A 24,561-nucleotide genomic window follows, 5' to 3' on the forward strand; every position below is an offset into this window, starting at 1 on the left:
AGAGGGTGGAGATGGACGGCAGGAGGGAGATTCATTTGATTATTACCTATTAGGTTCACTCCCTCTGGGGCACCTGGCATTGGCCACAGTCAGTAGACAGGATACTGGGCTGGATGGACCTTTGGTCTGACCCAGTACAGTCATTCTTATGTTCTTATGTGTAATGCCCCATAATTTCCAACAACTGTGAAAATTTAAATTAATAAAAATAGAAAAATGTTTAAAATGCATGGAAATTATAAAAATTGAATTCTGCCAAGTCTATTTATAGCATAAAAGGCAGTTAAAATGACATACATAAATTAGTAATGCTGCTGTTCGGTGTAAGTAAGTGCTGTAGTTGCCACAAGGATGTTATGTAAGCATGTCTTGTTGTGAGCCACCTCCCTTTCTGTTCAAATCGCTGTATGAACAATTAGTCCACAAAATGAAAATGGGTGAGACTCCTTGGATTCTGTATTCCATTCTGTATACTTCTTAAAATGCTCAGTAGAGAGTGTCAAAGACTAAAATAGCACTTCTTGTGTATTAACTAGTGACGATGAAGCAGAGATTCCCTTCTTAATCAAATTCATCCCTGGTGTAACTCCACTGAAGGCAAGTATTTTTCATGCCTTCTTGACAAATCTTTCTCCCACACCTTGGCCCATCACAATTAGCCAGTAAACTGCTCATGACTCAAACAAATGTTCCTGGATTTTAGGCTATGTTTTATTTAGTGAGTGTATTTGATGGTGCTTTTTACTATCTTGTCAGGGCTAGTCATAGTCTACTTTCTTTCAGGGCTTCCACAAGCTTAAATTTTTAGGTGACTGAAAATGATGTCCTTAACTGCTCCCAAAACAAAACGTGTAAGCCAGCTAGGGTGAACAGAGAAGGCTATGTACTAGAATGGTGTTTCTAGCTGTAGGTACGAGTAACTCAGATTGTCATATACAACATACTTTTCTTTGTTGATACAGCTTTTTATTTTGGACCTATGTTTATCTGGTAACAAGCATCTCTTTATATTTCTGGGCTTTGACATTCTAGTACAATGTAACCTATCATATGAAGGCACAAATCCACTAAATAGTAAAATGAGGGATTATTTCCACTGCTTATCTGTTAGCAGAGATTTCTCTAAATTGGATCAACCTGATTAAAGGTATTAGAATGACGTCTTGTAGAGCCAGATCAACTCGTTTGAAATTTTGAGACTGTTTCTCTTTTGGTTGGAAGTGACCACCAGAAATAGGTGTAGGTGCTATTTGCAAATTATCTCTATTAACGTGCAATTGTTAATTTGAAACTTTTGTTATTTGCTTGCTTGGGTCCTAGGTTAGGGAGCTCATGATGGAAGGACCAAAAAATGGCTCACTTAAAAGTATGCCACGCAGAGTCTTTTTAAAGGCCTGAATAGTTTTTTCTAAATTTGCTCAGTCAAGAAAAGGAGTAATACCGTGGAATCTTTTAATATTCAGTATTACAAAGATGGCACTACTAAAAGTCAAATTCAACCAGAAGAAAAGGGTAAAACTAGCTCAGGGACTATGGCTCATGAACTGGTTTTCAGTGTTTGCAGGAATCATTGTTTTCAGCATGGGATTGTTCCTCAAAATTGAGCTCCGGAAGCGAAGTGAAGTGATGGACAATTCTGAAAGCCATCTTGTGCCCAATTCTTTGATATTGATGGGTATATTATCTTGCACCTTCAATGCTCTTGCTGGCAAAATTTGCTATGATTCTCTAGATCCAACTAAATTTGCAAAGTGGAAGCCTTTGCTGAAACCTTACCTGGTGTTATGTTTCTTTTTTAACTGCCTCATTTTTTTCATTGCTCTGATTTGCTTTCTCATGAGGGGCTCTCTGGAGACGACATTAGCATATGGGCTAAAGAATGGCATGAAGTTCTACAGGGATACGGATACCCCAGGAAGATGCTTCATGAAGAAGACAATTGACATGCTCCAAATTGAGTTCAGATGCTGTGGAAACAATGGTTTCAGAGACTGGTTTGAGATTCAGTGGATCAGCAATAGATACCTGGATTTTGGCTCCAAAGAAGTGAAAGAGTAAGTTGTTTAATGTGGTTTATTATACATTATATACATTACATCTCACATTAAAAAAATCTACATTGAAAGAGAGATGGAAGTACAGAGTTGCTATACTGCTTCTGCTTAGGATGGATTTTCTCTCCATGTATACTTTAAATCAGGAGACCAATATTCCAAGGTCTCAAACAGATGACTATCTCCTGACTAGTTCACCCCACATCATCTGGAACATAAAAATTTAATACTTTGAGATATTATCCTCTTCTTATACAGCCTTAAATATTAAAGGAACATATAAAAAACACCTTAAGGTGTTTTTGCCATTCAACAGGCTTTCCTTTTGTATATTTAGGCTTGGAAGAACTCACTTTTCATTTTTTTATCGATTGTTTATTTTTAAGCATTTTTATTGGTTTTAAATTTTCACAGTTGCACAAAATAGTCGGTTTAATCATTTTTAAAAAGTTAAATTTTCACAGTTGCAGGAAATCATGTGAGAGTGTCAGACAATTATTTAATAACAGATGTTGATTCAAAAAGTTAAAGCTTTATAACCATTGGAACACAGATTGTCAACATCGCATGTCAAAATATACAAAATAAATATCCTTAAATCAAACTCTAACATGGTCTCAGGAAGCATTTCTTACTTTTCCTCTTTGTACATTTTGATTATTATAGGTGGAAATATTTCTTCATCAGTGGGTGGGTGTATAGTGAAATCAATGTTTACTGACATTTTATTGATAAAAATATAATACTTCCAAGCCTATGTATATTTCAGCTCTTCCACATCATAAACCCAGTTGCACAGAGCATTTCCCTGCTTTCTCCAAAAATTGAGTACCTGAATAACAAAGTATTAAACTCTACCAGTCCTGAAGAGAATTTCCATTGAATAACACTGACTTACTGTCAGAAAGGACCCTGTCTTGCAGAACTGTTGGAATTGTTAGACTCTGGCATTGTATCACTACTTCATCTTTATGAAAGCAAGCTGAAGTGTATTTCCTTTACTATTAACTGTTTTTTTCAGTCAAAACTACAAGGTTGTTTATCCCTTCAGCATTTTAATTTTTATTTCCCATCAATGGGTTATTATACTCTCTCTACAATGCAGTGCTATTAACTGTTGCCCAACCTTTGGGGTTCAGTGCTTGTCCTTTAGTACAGTAGTTGCAACTAGTCGTCTTTGTGGGGTGGGAGAGGGGCTTTAATATGTGAACAAATTGCCCCCACCCTTAGATGATAAGAAATTAAAGGGAAAATACAAGAAAAAATCTACTGAATTCTTCATGAAATAGGTAACTGTATATAATCGTCAACATTATCTGTAATTCTTTTCAAATATAAAACCCATGAGTATCATGTATCTGACAAAACAAAAGTGAGAATATCAGAGTGAAGGTACTCAGATTTTCTTGATGCACAGAAAATGAAGCCTATAAATCCTTATGACTGGAGGAAAGAATAAGATTAAATAATTCTTAACTTTATACAGTTTTCTAAGTATTTAAACTGTTTTTACAAACCTTAGTGAGTTTACCTTCACACCATTCCTACAAGGAAGGTGGATAAATTGGGACAACTAATCCTTGCTTACAGTTATGGAAACTGAAACAGAAAGGTTAAGTGACTTGCCAAAGGACACCCAGTGAGTCATTGGCAGAGCCAGGATTAGAACACAGTTATCTGGGGTTCTCAGTGCTGCGCTTTAATGGCTACAGCTCTGGGAGAGGGGGCAAACCTTCAACTGAGGTAAACTGTCAAAGCTCCACTGGAATTTGATAAAAGTTACATGAGATCACTCCAAGAATCCGAAAGCAGGACACAGCAATAGCCATAATGATGTAGTGGTTTTTTTTCCTTTTATTAATTTACTTCAGACTTTGCTGATACTTCAGACTGAATGAAAACTAAAATCAACCAGCCCTTAATGTTTTTTGCTGTTTTTCTTTTATAAAATAAATATGTCCTTGAGATCTCGGTAAATTCATATGACACACTACTGTTAAGTTCATGTTGACCTCATGTGGCTTCAGTATTTCATAGAAGTTGGAACAGATTATTGACCAGAAACACCTTAATGGCTTGGAGGTCGCTGTATAGAAAGGTCTTGATCTCCAGATCAATTCAGGCACATAAATTCCACTCTTAAATAAATAAATAAATAAATATAAAAAAGTACAAACAAATTAACTTTTTGAATTAAAAAAAAGATGTCAGTGTGAACACCCAGCAACCTCTTTGCCAAGTTAAATATTTAAGAACAGTGGCCTAGGAATTTTCATTAAAATATAATCAATTTATAATGTTTTACTGATTCACAAAGAATGCCTTAAGCCAGAAAGCCTTTTTTAAAATAATTTATGTAACTTTAAATGACTGAAGTGATTTTTTTTTTTTTAATATTCTCACATGAACCAAGCTAGAACCCTGGGTGATCTGTTTGCTTGCTTGCTATTTTGGCTGCTTTTTAAAATCTTGAAGACACACAACTATTATTCTGTAGCATTTTGAACTGTGACATTATAACAAATACACTTTTTATTTGTTATTTAACCTGGGAGCACTTTGAGTTGCGGAAAATGTCCTTAGTTATAAATAACTACTTGAAAACATAATGAGATGTTCACCCTGCTAGCATTATCTGAAGATCTGTGAGCTGTAACTTAATCCATCAACAACAGAAGGGCAAAGTACTGGGAGAAAACAGGATTATACTGTGTTTAAAAAATAGGGTCTTGCTCAGGAATATGAGATTTCTGGCAATTTCCTTGTAGATTTGCCCAACACTCAGGTGGGAAGTAAAATAATTAAAAAAAAAAAAAGTTCAGCTACCCATCAGGTTGAGTCTGTTGGCCCAATTCTGATCTTTAATTCAGAGGTGTGTATTGCAGAGGACTCAGTATAGTCACAGGATGTGTATCTAGGGTGAAATCCAGGCCTCACTGACGTCAACGGCAAATCTCCTATTGATTTCAATGGAGCTAGGATTTAACACAGCATCTGATTTTTCTTTTTAAACATGCTTCATGGTCTTCTGAAATTAAAGGGATCCTGGGTGTTCGTTTCAATGGGAGTTAGAACAGAATCTAAGCATGCTACATTCAGAACTGGATTCTGTTTGGTATTCAGAGACATTTAGGCTATGGTTTCAAAGCTTTGCACCTACAAACCCATTCATTTGTGCATTCTGCTACCCATTTGGCTGTCAATTCTCTCTCTCACACACACACGTTTTGCAGTCACCCTCATGGAGCACAGCTTTGAAAATATAGCCCTCATTGGCTGTTATAGGTGATGGAGGAGGATATTTCAGGGTTTTAAAATTTCCCAAAAGGTTTTTACACACTTCACATGTCAAAGTCTGTTTCACATGGGCACCAAATGTTAAGGTGTTAGATCAGCAAATATCCCCAGCTTGAGTCCCAGCCCTCAAAGTCTTTTTGTCCTTCTCAAATTTTTGGTGGAAACGGGCAGATATTTACAGTGATTGGGTGCTTTACAAATATCTAGCTGGACAAACTGAGGCACAAATAATTAGACGAAATGGTTATTTTATTGAGTGCTGAATTCAAAAATGGAGCACAACATGTCAATAGTTCCTGCACAGACTTCAAACGCTCTTGTACATCTCATTGCTAAAGCACACTTATTTTAAATCCTGGGTAACTTTCACTAAAGTGAATTACTATACCCTACTATTGGCCATTGTCAAAGAAAAGATGATGGATTAGTGGTCTTGTTGGGTACGACTGCCCTAGTGACTGGGGTAGATCTTTATCCATGGCCACGGATGGCAGTAATCCTCTCCGATTGCCCCTCATGAAATTTACCTCTGTTTTTCACATTGTTTAATTTCCCATATCACTGGAGATGCAATGTTGCTATTTCAACAAAGATGAGGCCTAGGTCTATGGAGAGGAAAAACAGGTTCAGGCTTTTCCTGGTAAGTGTACATTAGTGTATATATGGAGGGTGTAGGCATCTTTAGAAAGATCATAAAACTCTGGGGAAATTATTTTGCCTTTGGTTCCCCCTTTCTCATGTATTAAAATTCTCACTCAGCTGAATATTACATATGTATTTACACTTTCTTTTGCCCTTTGCCTGTTCATAGTCGAATTAAAAGCAATGTGGATGGAAAGTTCTTGGTTGACGGAGTCCCCTTCAGTTGCTGCAATCCGAGTTCCCCAAGACCCTGCATCCAGTACCAAGTCACTAACAACTCAGCTCACTACAGCTACGACTATCAAACAGAGGAGCTCAACCTATGGAACCGCGGCTGCAGGGAGGCACTTCTGCTCTACTTCAGCAGCATGATGAGCTCCATGGGTGGTGTTGTCCTCTTTGTCTGGCTTTTTGAGGTAACATGCTGACATGGCAGTTTCTCCATCTATGTCTATGCGATTAGAACAGTGATTGTAGAAACAGTGTTGTCATCCATTGAAAAATGTACCTCTCATTTAAAATAGCTATTTAAAATAAATAATCCACCAATCTATAGATGTCAAATCTAAAATAATAGCTAATGCTTGTTTTGTGGCCTACAATATGTTGTGCTGTGCATCAGAATTAGCCAGCCAACAGAGGAACAGGTTAATATATAACACTCACCCCTCTTCCCAGAGTTGTACTGAGATATCATGGAAGATGCTAGCGCACAAATTGTCAGAAAGAAAACGGTACCAGATTTCATTTCTGTTTCAATACAAAATACAATTTTAGGAGAAAATAATAAGAGAGAGAGAGTCACACAACTGAGAGTCAAAAATATTAAACCCATAAGTCAAAAATGGCGAGTGTATTTTGGAGCAGAGAATGAAAGTAAAATTCAGTGAAGAGCTCAAGTCATCCCTAACATTTCGATCTGGAGCCAGATTCAGAGTCCAAACACCACAAAGTTCAGTGGTGTCCAGGTCCAGGATTTTTGTTTAGGCTTCCTGACTGATTCTCTCAAACTACTTGGGCACAAAGGATAGGTTCGTTGACTTGGCTAAATATAGAACAGGAATTCATTTCCATTCTGCTTCTAAAAATCATAGTGTATATTGGTTAGGTGTCTAAAAACAGCACATTGCAATCATTACTGGACACCATTCCCAGTAGTGGAGTTTTGTTTTTAAGCTACATTCTGTACAGTGTGAGGAAGACGTTTTCTGCATTTGGGTGAGTGCCGGCTAACTGGCTATGGTATTTAGTGAACACTGAATGTGAATGGAGTCAGAGCACCGGCTGGAACTAGCTGGAGTTAATATGAGGGATTGGGTATGGAGCCTGCCAGGATAGCAGGAGGGAGCCAGGTTACCAGGGAAGGGTGCATTCCAGGATTGGGAAATATGAGGAAGCATACTTTGCAGGATACCTAAAATGGCTGCTGCCAGCAGGGAGCAGCCATTTTAAATATTTCATTCCGATGCGGAGTTACTTTAAGTTTCAATAAATACAAATCAAAGAATTATGACAGCCCTAATATAAAGTGGTGGTGTGCTGTCTGCATATATGTTATTTCCTCTCTAAAAGGCTAAATTTGCTGTTTTTTGGAAAATACAGTTGAAACCTTCAATTTCATTCCTACCTCTAAAAATAATTTGCATACCCAAAGGAAAAGCAGAACATGCAGGGTTTTTTGTTTTTTTAAACGAACAATCACCATCCATGGCTGATATTGATGCTTCTTGTAAAAACATATAATTTGGGGGAAAATCGACCAGCATCTTTGTGGAAAATCAAGACCAAGCGATGTTACAAACGGGAGTGGAAATACGTTTCTTATTTATACTGATGTATAGGAAAAAAGGCAGGGAATTACAGGATTGAGGAGCAGACCATATGGTAATGCTAATTAAATATAAATTAAATCATGAATCAGGCCCCAAAAATATTGAAATTGACTGAAATCATTATTTGCTTTTTTGTTTCCAGGCCTTCAGGGTGCAGCCAGGTCACATTTTCAAGCTTTTCTCTGTAGCAATAAAGGGTGGAATTTTTTTTCTTTCATTTTTTAAATGAAAGGTGTGATTTTCATACAATCAGAGGAACTGGGGCTCCTGAAAAACACCAAACAGTGTGAAACTCATAATACAACCATGGACAATGGCAATACTGGGCTCTACTTATGTGGCTGGCCTGGTGTTGTAGTGTCAGAGCAGGGGATCCAGATTTGGATCTTGAGCTCCCTCTGCTACCAAGAACAGGATGCTCTGAAAGAATTAAGTCCCTGTCTAACCAGATGAAGAATCACATTTATGATTATCCCCCTGCTTAGCAAAGGGAAGGCTATGATTACATGGCATCCTTGAAAGAAGTAGTCAGTCTAGGAAACAAGCAGTCACCAATTTATACAATAACATGTCAGTTCTTTCTTTAAATTCATGTCAGTATTAAATAAGGAGAAGACTATTCTATACTGAGTAATAGTACTAAAGGCACACTGACCTCTTAACTTAGGTGAGAATTCTGCCTACCTACAAACTGAAATCAGAGAGGGAAGTATCCTTCAAATTCTAAATAAGAATAGTCACGCTGGGTCAGACCAATGGTCCATCTAGCCCAGTATCCTGTCTGACAGTAGCCCATGCCAGATGCTTCAGAGGAAATGAACAGACAGGGCAATTATTGGGTGAGTCATCCTCCATCATCCAGTCCCAGCATCTGGCAGTCAGAGGATTCAGTACACCCAAAGCATGGGGTAGCATCCCTGACCAACTTGACTAATAACCATTGATGGACCTATCCTCCAAGAATGTATTTAATTATTTCTGAACCGTTGCAACATCCCGCACCAATGAGATCTACAGGTTGACTGGGTGTTGTGTGAAGTACTTTTTTCCATTTGTTTTTTTAAATGTTCAGCCTATTAACTTCATTGGGTGCCCCTAGTTCTTGTATTATATGAAGGGGTAAATAACATTTCCCTACTCACTTTCTCCACACCACTCATGATATGATAGACCTCTATCATATCCCCTTCCCTTAGATCTCTCTCTTTTAACTGAACAGTGCCAATCTCTTTATTCTCCCCTCTTATGGAAGCTGTTCTATACCCCTAATCATTCTCCTTGTCCTTCTCTTCACCTTTTCCAATTCTACTATATCTTTTCTGAGATGGGGCAACCAGAACTGCAAATAGTATTCAAGATGCGAGCATACCATGGATTTATGTAGTGGAACTAGGATAGTTTTTGTCGTATCTATCCCTTTCCTAATAGTTCCTAATATTGTAAAGCTATTGTGACTGCTGCTGCACATTGAGCAGATGTTTTCAGAGAATTAACCACAGTGACTCCAAGATCCTTTTTGTTTTGTTTTGTTAATTTAGCTAATTTAGACCCCTCATTTTGTATGTATAGTTGGGAGTGTGTTTTTCAATATGCATTACTTTGCACTTAACATTGAATTTCATCTGCCGTTTTGTCACCCAGTCACCCAGTTTAATGAGATCCCTTTGTAACTCTTCACAGTCAGCTTTGTACTTAACTATCTTGGATACATTTCTATCATCAGCAAACCTTGCCATCTCACTGTTCACCCCCTTTTCCAGATCATTTATGAATGTCACACAGTGTAGATGCCTGCAGGATTCTGCTATTTACCTCTCTTCACTGGGGAAAATTGACCATTTATTCCTATCCTTTATTTCCTCTCTTTTAACCAGTTTCTGATCCATGAGAGGACCTTCCCTCTTATCCTGTGACTCTTTAGTTTGCTTAAGAGCTGTTGGGAAGGGACTTTGTCAAAGGCTTTTGGAAAGTGAAAGTACACTATATCTACTGGCTCACCATGTCCACGTTTGCTGACACTCTCAAGGAATTCTAATAGATTGGTGAAGCATGACTTCCCGTTACAAAAGCCATTTCTCTCACTTTATTTTCATCTACGACGGGGTGGCTGAGAAGCCAAATAAAAATTCCACCATAGCTTCCCTATTTTGCTTTGTATCTGGAAACAGTGAGAGTTCAAACTAGCTGCACTGTAACAGCACCTAACTAGTAAACACCGTGCCAGGTTTGCAGAGCTGTGTGCACTCCCTCCGATTGTATTAGTGATACTGGTACTCGGAGAAAGGAATGAAGAGCAAAGCAGCATTGACTCGTTCTGTCTTTAGAACCATTAGCAAGTACTGTAAATACCATTTGATTTCAAGCTTCTATGAGAAACATTAGAAGCAAAGAGTGAATAAATTGTTAAGTATAAAAGCTCTTTGTTTGTTTATAAAAACATGTGATATGCCATATCCTCCAGGAACATTTAGACTCTCTACATAACTGACAGTCTTGAATATAACAAAAAAAAAGTTCAAACCACCTTCTGGCTAATCTGCTTCAGGATAAATCCCAGGTAAACAGATGGGCTTTACCTCTGTGGAAGCAGAAATAAAAGCAGCCTCTAAAGGTCAACTGGTGACTTTTCCTACCTCTTTTAACCAGTGGAGAGCAATTTCCAGACCTAAGGACTGTCCAGGGAAGGCAAACAAAAGATTACCAGCAGAGATGGTTCAACTGATATCTACTTTCAGAAAACATGGTATAAAACAGATATACATGGATCTCAGCTGTCACAAGGGCTCAGAGTGAGAGGTGGCTTCTTAGGTAGGCCTCAAGAGTGGTATAAGAGTAAACTCAACACTTAGAATTGGACCCTGAAGCGAGTAGGAGGCAAATGGAGCCTTTGAAGTACACAGGATATTCTCTGGATAACTCAGCCTGAAAAGCAAACATGAAGATGCATTGAACACTTGATAAAACTTCCTAGTGACTTTCAAAGGTAGCAGCGTATGGAGCATGTTCCAGAAGTCTAACAAGTAGGTAACATAAGCATGGATCATTGAAGTGACATCTATGGCAGTGAAAGGAGGTCTGTTATCCCAATACAATTGGTAAAAGAGCTAGGAGTAAGCCAGAGGTCTAAAATGACTCCATTGACTAAAGTTGAGCTCACTCCTTCAGTAGAACAAACAGTCACCATTAGCCCATCATGAGAGCCATGTGACACTTCCCTGCCCACCAGCATACCACCTATCTCATCTGAATTGATCCTCAGTCAGCTGAGTATGCCTTCTTGCTCAGTCAACCGCTGTGAGAAAGAAGAGACCCCGCACAGTTGGAATTAAAGAAGATTTAAAGCTGAATGTTGTCATTATACTGATGGCATTGCTGCCAAGACCATCCCCACCTCCTCACTAAGCGATCTCACATATATGTTGACCAGACGAAAGAGTCAATGATTAACAACTCAGAACTTTAAAAAAGGGAACAAGAAAACCAGTCAAGGGATGGCTTTAGGCATCCCCAAGATCCTGCAGCACATTAACAAAGCTTCACTATCCATGACATCAAAGGTGCTAATTAAAGTAATATTTATCACAAATGTTTGCTGATCTCCTCTTGGCAATTGACAATCAATGAAACCTATGAAGCTTTCAGACAACAACAATCACTACTTCTCTGATGGACTGTAATAAGCCAAAGATCTACTGCTGAAATGTATACCAGTGAGGCACCAAAAAGGGTATTTTTGAAGTTGAGACTCCACTCCAATTACATTGATTTTGCTGATGACATGAACATTTCATTGGCATGGAGATACGAAGGTTGGTTTCTTATATTTGGAGTACATTGAGAGGACTCTGCATAATCACATTTATAGGCACTGTGTCACCTTGTGGTAGAATCTTCCTCTTGCTGACACTGCTAGAAGGGTCTTGCATCTCCTTCCCCTCCCCTCTGCATCACCAACATTCTGAGGCTACGTAGGCTGTGGGGCGCACTTGCCACTTCCCACCACATTGCCAGAAACAACAAAGACTCTGACAAAGAGAGAAAGGGTGAGAGAAGTGTGAATATGCAGAGCCATCTTGATGAACTCCTGTTACGAATAAGTAACTTTAATTTCTTCCAGTGGCTCTGCATAGTTCCACTTATGGGACAGACTGATAAGCAGTACTTGAAACTAACCTGGAGGTAGGAACAGGATCCTAATTCAATAGACTGAAGCATTGCCTTGCCAAATCCATCATTCACCCTAGAGGCCAAGTCCAAAGCAGTGTTTAGTGAAAGTGTGCACCAAAGTCTCGCTTGCAGCTCTGCAAATTTCAGCAACTGGCACCTGCCTAAGAGAAGTGAAGGAAGTTTCACACATACAGAATAGGAAGAGACTGTCTAGGAAGGAATATGGCAGAAAGGGATCTACGGGTCATAGTGGACCACAAGCTAAATATGAGTCAACAGTGTGATACTGTTGCAAAAAAAAGCAAATGTGATTCTGGGATGCATTAGCAGGTGTGTTGTGAGCAAGACACAAGAAGTCATTCTTCCGCTCTACTCTGCACTGGTTAGGCCTCAGCTGGAGTATTGTGTCCAGTTCTGGGCATCGCATTTCAAGAAAGATGTGGAGAAATTGGAGAGGGTACAGAGAAGAGCAACAAGAATGACTGAAGGTCTTGAGAACATGACCTATGAAGGAAGGCTGAAAAAATTGGGTTTATTTAGTTTGGAAAAGAGAAAACTGAGAGGGGACATGACAGCAGTTTTCAGGTATCTAAAAGGGTGTCATCAGGAGGAGGGAGAAAACTTGTTCACCTTAGCCTCTAATGATGGAACAAGAAGCAATGAGCTTAAACTGCAGCAAGGGAGATTTAGGTTGGACATTAGGAAAATGTTCCTAACTGTCAGGGTAGTTAAACACTGGAGTAAATTGCCTAGGGAGGTTGTGGAATCTCCATCTCTGGAGATATTTAACAGTAGGTTAGATAAATGTCTATCAGGGATGGTCTAGACAGTATTTGGTCCTGCCATGAGGGCAGGGGACTGGACTCGATGACCTCTCGAGGTCCCTTCCAGTCCTAGAGTCTATGAATCTAAGTAGCTACAGCTCTAGTGGAATGCAGTGGAATCGAAGTAGATGCAGGAACTTTTGCTAGTAACAGTCCATAACACATGATCTGTGGAGGAACTGTATAACCCATGTGGTGTTTAGCATAAGACAAACAATCTAGACGATTTACAAAAACTTTTAGTTCTATCCTAGGGCCCTTCTGGCATCCAAGGTATGTAGAACAGATTCCTTCTATTGGAATGCAGTTTAAGAAAAAAATGGCAAATTAATTGTCTGATGTTGAAATCAGACACCAACTCAGGACAGCACCTAGGATCAGGTCTGAGAACTACGCGGGCCTTAGGAAAAGAAGTGAAAGGTGGATCAACCATTAGGACATTCAATTCACTCCTTCTCAGGTGATGTGGAGAGACCAAATGAGAGCACCCGATACTGAAAATGGCATTCAGCCAGAACAAATCAAAGGTACTTGTGATGATTGTGATGAATCGATATACGAAAATATGCATCCTTTAAATCAAGAGTTGCAAACCAATCCATGACTGACAGCAAAGGTACTATGGAACCAAAACTTCCGAATGTACTTATTCAGGTCCCTTGGGTCTAGAGAGATTTTTTCTGATACTTTCTGGTGCAGAGAAATGATGTAACGGCAGTAAAACCCCTGACCCCTCTGGCATTTGGGAACCTCCGCAACTGTTCCTATCCATAGCAACTTTTCTACTTCTGCAAGAATAGTCCCATAAGAGGAGTCCCTGAAGAGGGAAGGGTAGGGTGAATTGGGGAGAGGCAGTTTTTCAAACTGTATGGCTACAGTCCCTAATACCCATAAATCCTACGTAACTTGCCTTGATGCATTGAATATGCAGGCTAGTCTGTCTCCAGAGAAAGGGGTTAGTTGGTCCTGACTTGCTGCTTCTTGACTCTTGATCATCTCATCAAAAATTATGCTTGTTGTTCTCCCACAAAGACAGTAATGAGGAAGCACGTTGTTTAGATTTAAACTATGGCTTCAAAAGCCTTTTTCTATGTTGATTCTGGAAGGCAGAAGGCTGCTGGTATTGTTGACATCTCTGATTGGATGAAAAGTAAGACGAAGACTGGGGAGTACTGTCTCTAGTACCAGAAATGAGTAGAAGGCCTCCTCCTAACAGAGGGAATCACCTAGAAACTGTGCTGTCTAATTTCATGTCCTTTAGTTTTTCCAGCACATGTTTTGTCTTTTTATCACTGAAAAGATCCTCCCTTTTCAAAGGAGAGTTCCTCCAGCTTACGCTTAGGATCTAGAGTTAGGGAAGATGAAAAAAAACCAAGTATGCCTCCTCATGGTCATAGCAGACACCAGTGCCTTGGCAGCAGAGTCTGAAGCATCAAAAAAGGCCCCCAGGGAATGCTTGGCTATGTTTTGACCCTCCATTAAAATGACATTTGCCAACCTTCTTCTGTTGTGAGGTAAGTCTTGTAAAAACAATGTGATCTTCTGCCATGAATGGTACCAAGCCATGACCACCTGAGCATTCACCATCATAATACCAAAGGACAACGAAAATAACACCTTTCACCCCAACCGATCAATCTTTTCCCTTCCTTGCAAGCTGAGGTGGAGCATGATTGTCCAGATTTTTCCTGTTTCTGGCAGCAGCTACCACCAGTGAATTAGGTGCATATGAAAGCAGGAAAACCCTTCAGAGGGTATCTGATACAACTTGTGAGCTTTCTAAGAAACATTTTGACAAGGAGCAGGCATATTGCACACAGATTTAGCCAGCTGTAGCAAACCATCCAAAATTGTTAGGGATATTCTGTATTGAAGTAGCACCAAGGATATCAAATACCAGGTGAGACGTTTCTTCCACATTCCTTCTTCCCGTTTTCCTCCTGGTAAGGATCTTGCTCTGGATCAGAGATAGAATGCACTGGGGATAACAATGGATCCAGAGGGATGTATGGAGATCCAACTTTGTGGTGACAGGCAAATGACACCTTCTGGCCTCTTCTTTGTAACAGGAGATGAGGAAGACGACCTTGGAGCTGGGGAAACATGCCTCCTTTTAGAAACGTTGCATTTCACACTTGAATCTGATGCATGAACCAGAGTCAAAGGGTGAATGTGGGCTGCCACAGTGGCAGAGCTTTACAGAACCGAGCCTGAGGCCAGGAACAGGGGCAGGAGTAGTCAGCAGGTCTGAAGATTTGGATGACATGATCTCCTTTGCTACCGAAGCTGGATGGGGAACCATGACTGCTTTGTCAGAATTGGAAGGCTCTGATAACTCTGATGCAGGGGAGCTGGCACTGCCATCAGTGGCTGCTTTGTCCCTATGTCTCCTTTTCTTTGGAACTATAACAGCCAGAACTGAAGGTGCTGACAGCCCTGGTTCTGACACACCATTCAAATCACTCATCCTGGATCCCAAAGTGGAAGTAGGAGCTGACCCTGGTCTCATGGCCACAGGGATTCTGTCACAATCGAATAGTTGTGAGGCATAGCTCTGGAGAAGGTGGTTGAACCATCTCTCAACCTCAGTTCCAGAACTGGGGCAGTCAAACCAATCACTTGGCCCTTGAGTCAGATATTTTAGCCTCGGGGCATGACTGAGGGAGTTGCAGGAATCAAATCTGGCCCAAACTAGGGTTGCAGCTACTTGGAACCCTTCAGTCACTTGGGGCCACTGGAAGCTCTAGGAGCTGAGACTGGCCTCTTAGACCCTGGATCTGAAGACAGATCAGATCCAAAGGGTCTAGATACAAGTGCTTTCTTGAGGAGGAGGAGCTTCAAACAAATCTTCCTACCCATGCAGGCTCTGGGAGTAAAGGTCTGACAAACCGAACACCCAGAAGGTGAGTATCCTTCTCTCATGCACTTGAGGCACTGCATATGGTCATCCGATGCCAGGAAGACACTGGGAAGGAAAGGCAATGCTTGAATCCTGGCTTTTTGTTTCTTCAACTCAACCATTACCCAGAACCAAGAAGAGACACTAACTACTCTAACAAAGCTATCACTAACTAGCTAGAATAGAGAGGCTCCAGCTCTCAAGAGACTGGAAAGGTTCACATTCATTCAGGCACACAGTTGGAAGGAACTGAGTTGGTAAGAGTGCTCCACACCCTATACAGCGTGTCTCCTTCAGAGCGCTGGTGATGAGGGGAGTGGGGAGTGCAAGAGGGTTCTAGCTAATGTTGCTAAAAGGCGGCTCTACCACAAGGCACCACATGGTGACACAGAGCCCATAAGTGGGAATATGCAGAGACTCTTGAAGAACTAACCATTCTGTTCAGCACCTTGATATATTATCAATGGGTGCTATACAAAAGCTTCTGTATGGTAGATAATTTGCCAAATAGTTCAGTTTAACAAGAGATGGACCATTGTTCTGTGCTATCGTACAGGACATACAAGTTCACTTCTCAACCATTAATCTCCGGCTCCCAAGACAGTCAAGGCTGGAACTGTGGTGGAAAAGATGGGCTCAACCACTGGAGGAGATGTGAATTGTATTGCTCTTTAGCAAGTCACTCTCAGTCCAGATCAGAGAGGTGTTTTGGGGCTCAGAATTTTATTACCAGAGTTTTAAAACCACCAAGTGAGACCTGGTTAGAAAAGGGAGTCTTAAATTGCGGCATGTAATAGGGAACCTTGCCTGAAGCTTGTTTCAGCCACACTAGCTGAGACCCTGCTACCTAAACCATATCAAAACAATGCAGAGCAGTTGAGGAGAACTACGTGCACTATAAAATGGTGGGAACGCTTATGAGCTAGCCATAAAACACATTCTGCTCATGAGCAATGGAGCAGCACAGTGAAAATTACTTGCTGTACAGTTATATGAAGGTCACATTTTGGGTCCACTCTTGTAAACCTTTACTCACAGCAGTAAATCATTGATGGCAATGACACTAATTTCATGAGTAAGGGTGGCGGGATTGGGTCCAAAATTGGAAGGATTGACCTCAAGATGGACAGAAATCAGTTAATGTCTAAGAGTTATTTGTGTAAATTAATGTTCACTTTGATTCTTGATATAAAATGGTGTCAGTTGCTAGCGTTTTTATTTTGTGAATTCATGAGAAGATACTCAGTGCTTCCAGAACCTGCTCTAGAAAGCACTTGTAGTGGGCAATGATGCACAACTTTTTTGTTGTACATCCCATTCTAAAGTGGAGATGAAAGGCACTCTATAGTACATAGCCAACTTTCTTTCCAGCTGCCCTTGGAGATGGAGGTGTGTGGAGTACTGGGGAAGTCTGTTTGTGTTAGATTTTTCCCCCTTTTCTGTTCTTGAGTAAGAGGAGACAAAATTGCCTGCAGCATTTATAGGGTGGAATTGAAGGGTAACCAAAAGTAGTCTTATTTAACTAGGGATTTGGAGACAGTGTTCAGCTATAACCCTGATGTTAGGGATGGTTAAAATCAGATGTAGTCTTACTGACACTCCAGATCTTGGCACCCCAATCTTTATTGTTGTCCAAAATCTGGATCTGAACTTTGCAACTGATCCTAAAGGGCTGAACCAAATCACAGATCTGCATCACTCCCATCACATAAATTTGGAATGAAATGTTGCAACTTGCCCCTATCTCTAGTTAAAGTGTCTCTTAATGTATACTAATGTTTACACATCAATGACTCCTTTCATCATAAAATCTAAAAGTACTTTACCAATATCAATTAAGTTACAACTGTGCTGTAGACAGAGAGCAATCCCAATCCCTTCAATGAAATAAGACCCTTAGGATTTAATGTGTTAACTGCCTACAGTAACACAACACAACTGTTTAGGATAAGAAGTGATGAAGAATACTGTACCGGGTTGAAATGGCAGGGGAATTTCAGAAGACAATGCAGTTACTGTGGTTGGAATTTCGGCAGGATAATGGGGCTAACACTCTACTCTTATTAAACAAAGGCCATGAGATTTTTTAATATGTGGGCTAGACCTTGTTTCTGAATTAACCCTATTGAGCTCTCTTCCTCTTTTTAGCCCACCTACTCTTCTAAAGGCAGTGCTTCCTTCCTCTTACTAGTGTCTCTCAGAGAGCTCCGTCTTCTCCATAAATACAGCACAGCAGGAAGCTGAGCAGTTCAGAACAGTGTTAGGAGACAGAAGAACTCTTAACAACAAAAGGTTCCCATAAGCCATCCAATTATATGAAGTCAGAGTTGAGGCCTAACAGGTTCCTCCATGGGTGTCAGTGGTGTTAACCCATCCTAATACCACAGAAAATAGATGATGCAGGCTTCTGGAACTGGTAAATATTTTACCCAAATATTTTTTTTTCAAATTTAAACAGTGACAAATACACTGGTGTTGCTTCTTGTGTCGCCTTTATCTTTTTAAATATAAAAAGAAAATAGAACTACAAATGAAGTAGCTGATGGTCCACACACTAAACCCACTAAGGTCCTGGACCTCATGACTAGTTTTTTTGTTAAGGATGATCTCCTTGATCATACTAATATATTTGCCAAAGATATTAAGGTCAGCATGAAAATGAGTATTATGTTAAAATAAACTGAAGGTATGAAAGCTGATGTTGCTCATAAGTTTTATGAAGGTCTAGTGCCCATAGGACTTGCCATTCCATTGCCTTTGGAAAGGCTGTACTCCACAGACCCGCAGTCTGATGAGATGGAGAGTCACTTTTACAACAAGCTGAGTTCTGACACACAAAAAAACACCATTGGGCAGCAGCCTGACATGTTGTAATACCCACTTCATGACTTTGTGGGTATTCCCTCAGCAAGATTCCATGTCACCACCATCCGTGAGCCAAATGCCAGAAACCATGGATGAGAGGACCTCACCTTGTGGTTATTTTGTGGTTCCTCCCTCATTCCAGGCAATACAATGTCTCCTTTCTACTGCCTCATTCCTCGCCTTGCTCCTTGGGGTCTTTACTCTTCCTCCCACTCCTTGCTACGCCATCCTGCCTCCCGCTTCTGAGCCTTTGGGGGTGAGGGAATCTCTCCACTTTCTTCTTCCTCCTAGCTACTCAAAAGAAGGGAGAGTTCAGGCAACTCATTTAATCTTGGGGGAGTCTCATACCACTGCTCTGAGTTACACAGCCTTTTCGAGCCAGTCAGAGAGCATTCCTGTGCCTAGCACTGCACTGGCATCACCTGAGATGCAGGCAGAGAAAATGGAGTGCTGCTCAGAACTGCAGAGCCTCATAAGCCGCCAGCGGGGCTCAAGAGTCTGCTCACAGGTTGAGTATTACTTCTGTGGTGCTAGAGGGTGAAGCTATTCAGCTGTGCACGTGTGTAGAAGGGGTTTATTGCATTTCATTGCTGTTTTCCAATGCATCCCATGCAGGTATCTGTGATGGTTGGTTTGCGTCTTTTGCAAACCGCTCTGGAAAGCATCGCAAATCCTGAGGATCCTGAATGTGAAAGCGAGGGGTGGCTCCTGGAGCAGAGCCTGACAGACACTTTCAAATCCGCATTAGAAAGTTTGAAAAAGATTGGTAAGTTCAATCAGGTGGATGCAGGTGCTGAAGGCGAAGAAGGTGGAAAGACTCCAGCCATCACAACAGTCAGTTGAGCTTCTCTACTGAGGTAGACTTCATCAAAGAAAAATGAAAAAAACTGAGAATTGTGAATAAGTATTTTAGAAAAATGTATAAACCATTACAAGTATACATTTCTACATACTTTTTTATATGTGGGGTATGCTATATAGTGCACTTTGGGATAATATCTTTACCTATGTTCAGAGTGAGTGTAATGGTCTCCATAACTTCTACGGGAAATGACCAGAATTAGGGCTTCAAGGCTCCATGCTCACTTGTTCAGGACAGTTGTGTCTACGCCTATCTGCATGACAGTTAGACAGACTTCAAAAGATGATTTTTTTTAAATTGGCTGACATCACTTTGTGATTCTTTCCTTTTTTTTTTTTGGTAATGTAAAAAGGGAATTTGAAAAATTCATTGTTTTTTACTCAAGTTTACACATTTATTTGAGCAACATACTTTAATGTTTAAAGTTAAAAGGCAAACAGGTTGGTATTTTGTGGAGTAAAATCTTTAAAAATAAACCTGAGGGAAAGTTTTTCAGAAATGTATCTAACTTTTGGTTTACCTGGTATTATCACAAATCTCTTATACAATATGATGTTTGTTAACATGCTAACAGATGGTATTTTCTTTCATGTTCACTGCAAGATGAACAGAATAAAAGACAAAATTGTACTGAGAATTTATGCACTGTGTAAAAATGGTAATTAAATAGAACAGTGCAACTAATGTGACAATAACTAAGATAAGGCTTATGCTTAATGTTTCTCAGATATTTTCAGCCATATATCCTGAAGGAGTATGGTAGATATATTGAATTTTCTATTTAAAGTAATTTAAACTATATTTAAACTAATGGGTGAAATCAAGGAATCATATGCCAGTTATGGTTATTCTGTACATATGTTTAAAAATATGAAACTTAAGCTCTTTCTCCAAAGAATTCCTGGCAACTAACTCATAACAAAAAATGGCACCTTGGAAATTAACACTTAAAGCATTAGAGGAACTTTACAAATTATTTACAAATCCATTTCATTTGTCCATAAGTAGAAAAATGCATTAAACCTATCCTTGGACCATTGGAAAAAATGAGACTAATCCAATCTCAGAGAAGATTAGTTTGCCAGATTATGGTCCTTTGATTTCCTTTACCACTTACCATAACATAAAAGGTGCTAAAAGGAGAAAATTTAGGGTGTGATTCTATTAATTCTTTGTCAGAGACTTACTTCTGGGTGCACTTGGAACACATTTTATATCACTCAAAATATGGTGCTAGCCAGAGAAACATCAAGGCTCTAAGAAGTTGGAATAAAACAGAGAATTAACTTGGTGAGTGCCGGCTCTTGCAAAAAGATATCTAGGGTATTTGTTTGCACAGCTGCTGGACAAGCCCAGGCAAACAAACAAACTGTAGAGGGCAAAACCTAGCCTAACCCACATTGTTAGTAGTATAGGTACAGTTCTAAAGAATTAAACATCAGCAAAGGTCAGGCACTGAACTTTTTAAACTTCTCTCTGCAAAAGTTTTACTCTTTGGTCTAATTGAGGGTATTTTCTCTCAACTACATTTTACCAATCAAGTTGACTGCTTTGTCTACAACTGCCTAATCAGTGTACCACTAAATAGCTATATTTTCTAATGAATTGTATGTTTCCTAAATGGTTCTTCCCAGTGGTATTCCAGAGACACAGCTACTGTAACTTTTATTTTAACTAGTGGACAACTCCGCTTTTGATAGATGGAATCCGTTAACTTGCCAGATATGGATGTTCTGTATGTCAAGCCATATTCTACATTTTGGTGTCCAGGACATTACAGTTCATTTGCATGTGGGTGTTTTTTCATATTGTACCTTTCTATCTCCTCAAGGTAGATATAAAGCAATTGTGAGAAAAATCAAACTAGCTTTTCACACCACAAAACAGAAATAGCATGAGGGCATCAACAGATAAGTCCATGCTAAACTCCACTTGCTACCATTCATTCTTTGGTGAGGAACATTGTGCATAGCACAAAGTTAAACTGCCGCCTTCCTCAGCTAGAAATCCACATCATCTAGTGCCCATCTCAGCTGGTCCATGGCAAATGACAAGCTGTTGATTAGTGTTTCTTATGTCCAGATCTATCAGTAAGAAAGCTTTGCAAAAGATGACCCAGATGAAGAATTTCATGACAAGGATTCTGACCTCTCCCTTTGTGAGGGCTCTTTGTGCTCTCTCGTATCCATTTCTGTTTCTACCATGAGCATCACAAAGCTGATCCCAAGAGCAGTTGCCTCATTGTGTTAGATGGACAGACAGATTGTAGGAGACAGATCTGTGTCAGAACACAGAGACAATAGGCTTTATTGGTTACTGAAAATGGGCTCAAATAAAATCAAACACTAAATATGCTAACATTGAATGAGAAAGTTTCCCACTTAAGGAAAGTCTCTGTAATATTTTATGATTATTATTGGATTGTATGATGACTGATTTGTATTATATAAACTGTAATATATTTATTTGTCCAATCTCAGTCAGAAACCAGATAATCTGTGATATTGTAAATGCTGGTCTATAGATCTATATATATGCTGCTTGCAAATGTAAATTTACATATTAAAATATATTGCAAGAAAAACACTTGTTAAATGAAAATGTTAAATATATACAGTTGAATACAGTTTTTCCTTAATTTGCATGATAGCTGATCTTTTGGGTTCTAAATTAATGTCTTCAGTTTGTATATAAATGCCCTATTTTATAGGTTTTCATAATTGGAAACCTTCCTTCCTGTGAACAATACTTTCAGAAAAAAACACATGCTCCACATCTTGAGCTTCTGGATAGGTTAAGGAAGTGCAGACACACTTCCAGCTCTCTCAGTTCTTACTGGTAACACAATGCACTGGACTCATTGAGTTCCTTGTGCACCTAAGACTCTCCACTCACATCACTGGGAGTTTTGTGTATGCAAGATTGAATGATTAATGAGAATTCAAAAAAGGAGTTAAGGTCAAGACTTCCAAGCATAAAATCCCCAAGTAAGACTCTTTAGTCTACATTCAGGCACCTAAGTAAATGGTCTAACTTTAAAAAATCCTGGTACCCAGCAGCTCCCAATGACCTCAAAAACAATATAATTTCCCAGGGCCCGATTTTCAGAAGTGATGAAAAGCACAACTGAAGTCAGTGAGAGCTGCCGGGTCTCTAAAAATCAATTCAAGTGGTTTTACAATTCAATTTAACTTTTAAAAAAAAAATCTGACCCAGAGATCCATTGCATTAAAAAACACCCCACTTAAACTTTAATTTAAAATAATAATAAAGGATAAAGATTTCAAACCTGTGTGACTGAAGTTAGGTCTGATTTCCAAAAGGTGTTGAAGCATCTACAGTTCATATTGACTTCAGTAGCAGGTGGACATGCCCAAAACGAATACAAATCAGATCACTTCATTTTAGGGCAGTAGTTCTCAAACTTTTGTACTGGTGACCCCTTTCACATAGCAAGCTTCTGAGTGCGACCCCCCCTTATACATTAAAAACAATTTTTATATATTTAACACTATTATAAATACTGCATGCAAAGTGGGGTTGAGGGGTGGGGAGGAGGCTGACAGCTCACGACCCCCTATGTAAATAACCTGGCAGTTTGAGAACCCCTGTTTTAAGGTACCTTCAATTAAGCCTAACTTCAGACATCCAGGTTTGAAAACTGGCTTAAGGTTTTAAATTTTAAACACTTAAGTAACAGCCATTTACTGTTAAAACATAATTCACACAGCAAAGGAGGCTATTTTATCAATTACATTTATTTGACCAACATGGAACATTTATTTGATAAAGCGTTCGAGTGAGGAAAACAAACCACTTCCTCAGAGCAAATAGGTCCTAAGTAACCTTAATACAATTTATAAGATTAACCTTCATGCATTACACTACCCTGGACACCCGATAATACTGAACAAATAGTCCCTTCTCTGTGTGCGTGCGACTTAGCAAGTAGCATAGGAAGGCTATATTAGGCTCCCCAGAACAAATGCAATTGTTAAAGACAATTTACAAGGATGGAGTAAAGAAGAAGGCATTCTAACAACACTCTACTGAATTTTTACTAGATTTTTTAAAAAAATCATTGCCCTTAACTGAGTCAATGTAAAATGAGGACAGATCACATGCTTACTTAAAAAAAATTAAAGAGCATTAGGGATTAGTTAATTAGGAGATAAGGCTAGAGGAAGAGAAGAGTCATGTGATAATGGTCCCCTACTGGGAGATGGATGCCTAGATACAGTTATTTCTGGTAAATAAACAGTGAGGAAATGCAGAGCTCTTTATTTTCAGTTAAATCGGAACTAGACTTACTTGTAGCAATCTTTTACAAGATTTTACTTCACGTCTATTATGTTCACTGACTGATGCATTTATATGAGGATCCCAAAGTACGTTACAAACATTAATGAATTAGGAGTCAAAATGTACTCAAGGTAGGTGTGCTCACAAACATAGGAATAGAACCCAGCTTTGTGCACTCCCAATCCTGTACTTAAACCACCAGACATGGCTCCCTAAAGTAGTCATAATCAATTTGTCTTATGGATGTTAGCCCACTAAAATGTCAGTGTCACCATTAGTGAATAATTATTCTGACTGGTGCTGCAGAGAAATCAGACTTCCAGAAAAGGCCAGCATTAGAATTAAATGCACTATGAAAAGTCAGCACAAAAGGACTATCTGGCAGGTTTGCAGTAGATCATCTAATTAAAGCTTTGCACTCCTTTATGAGGCTACTGAATCTCAACAGAGAGAGGGAGAGAGAGAGAGAGAATGAATATGTCAGATTGCTCCCTCCCAAAACAGAATCAGTGACCAACTATAAACAGAAATCAGAAGACACAAGGCACACCTGAAACCCACTAAGAACAACTTTAACCAGCAGAATATAGGAAAGTGAGACCAACACACCACATTTTGCTTCAGTGGGATAGGAAAGGTCAAGTATGAGAGACATACTTCTCCAAACTGACTGTCATGGTAAGATCTCCCATTAAAAAGCAGAGAAGAAAAAAGAAGCATAATTCTAGAAGTAAGAGATCACAGAAATAGTTTCAGAATGCGACAACCTGCCAATGAAATAGAAGTGAATAATCATGCTAAATAAACCATTATTTCT

The 24,561-nt window shown here is 39.4% G+C and overlaps 1 protein-coding gene across 1 annotated transcript; it reads left to right on the forward strand.

Moving 5' to 3' along the window:
* The first annotated feature begins 1,473 nt into the window (after positions 1-1,473).
* On the forward strand, positions 1,474-19,753 carry PRPH2 (peripherin 2). The gene is made up of 3 exons (XM_050951936.1): positions 1,474-2,054; positions 6,163-6,409; positions 19,196-19,753. Exons 1-3 carry the CDS (start codon positions 1,474-1,476, stop codon positions 19,421-19,423), a joined length of 1,056 nt encoding a protein of 351 aa, XP_050807893.1. The 3' UTR covers positions 19,424-19,753.
* The last annotated feature ends 4,808 nt before the right edge of the window (positions 19,754-24,561 follow it).

Source organism: Gopherus flavomarginatus, chromosome 4, assembly GCF_025201925.1.
Source record: "Gopherus flavomarginatus isolate rGopFla2 chromosome 4, rGopFla2.mat.asm, whole genome shotgun sequence".
NCBI lineage: Eukaryota > Metazoa > Chordata > Testudines > Testudinidae > Gopherus > Gopherus flavomarginatus.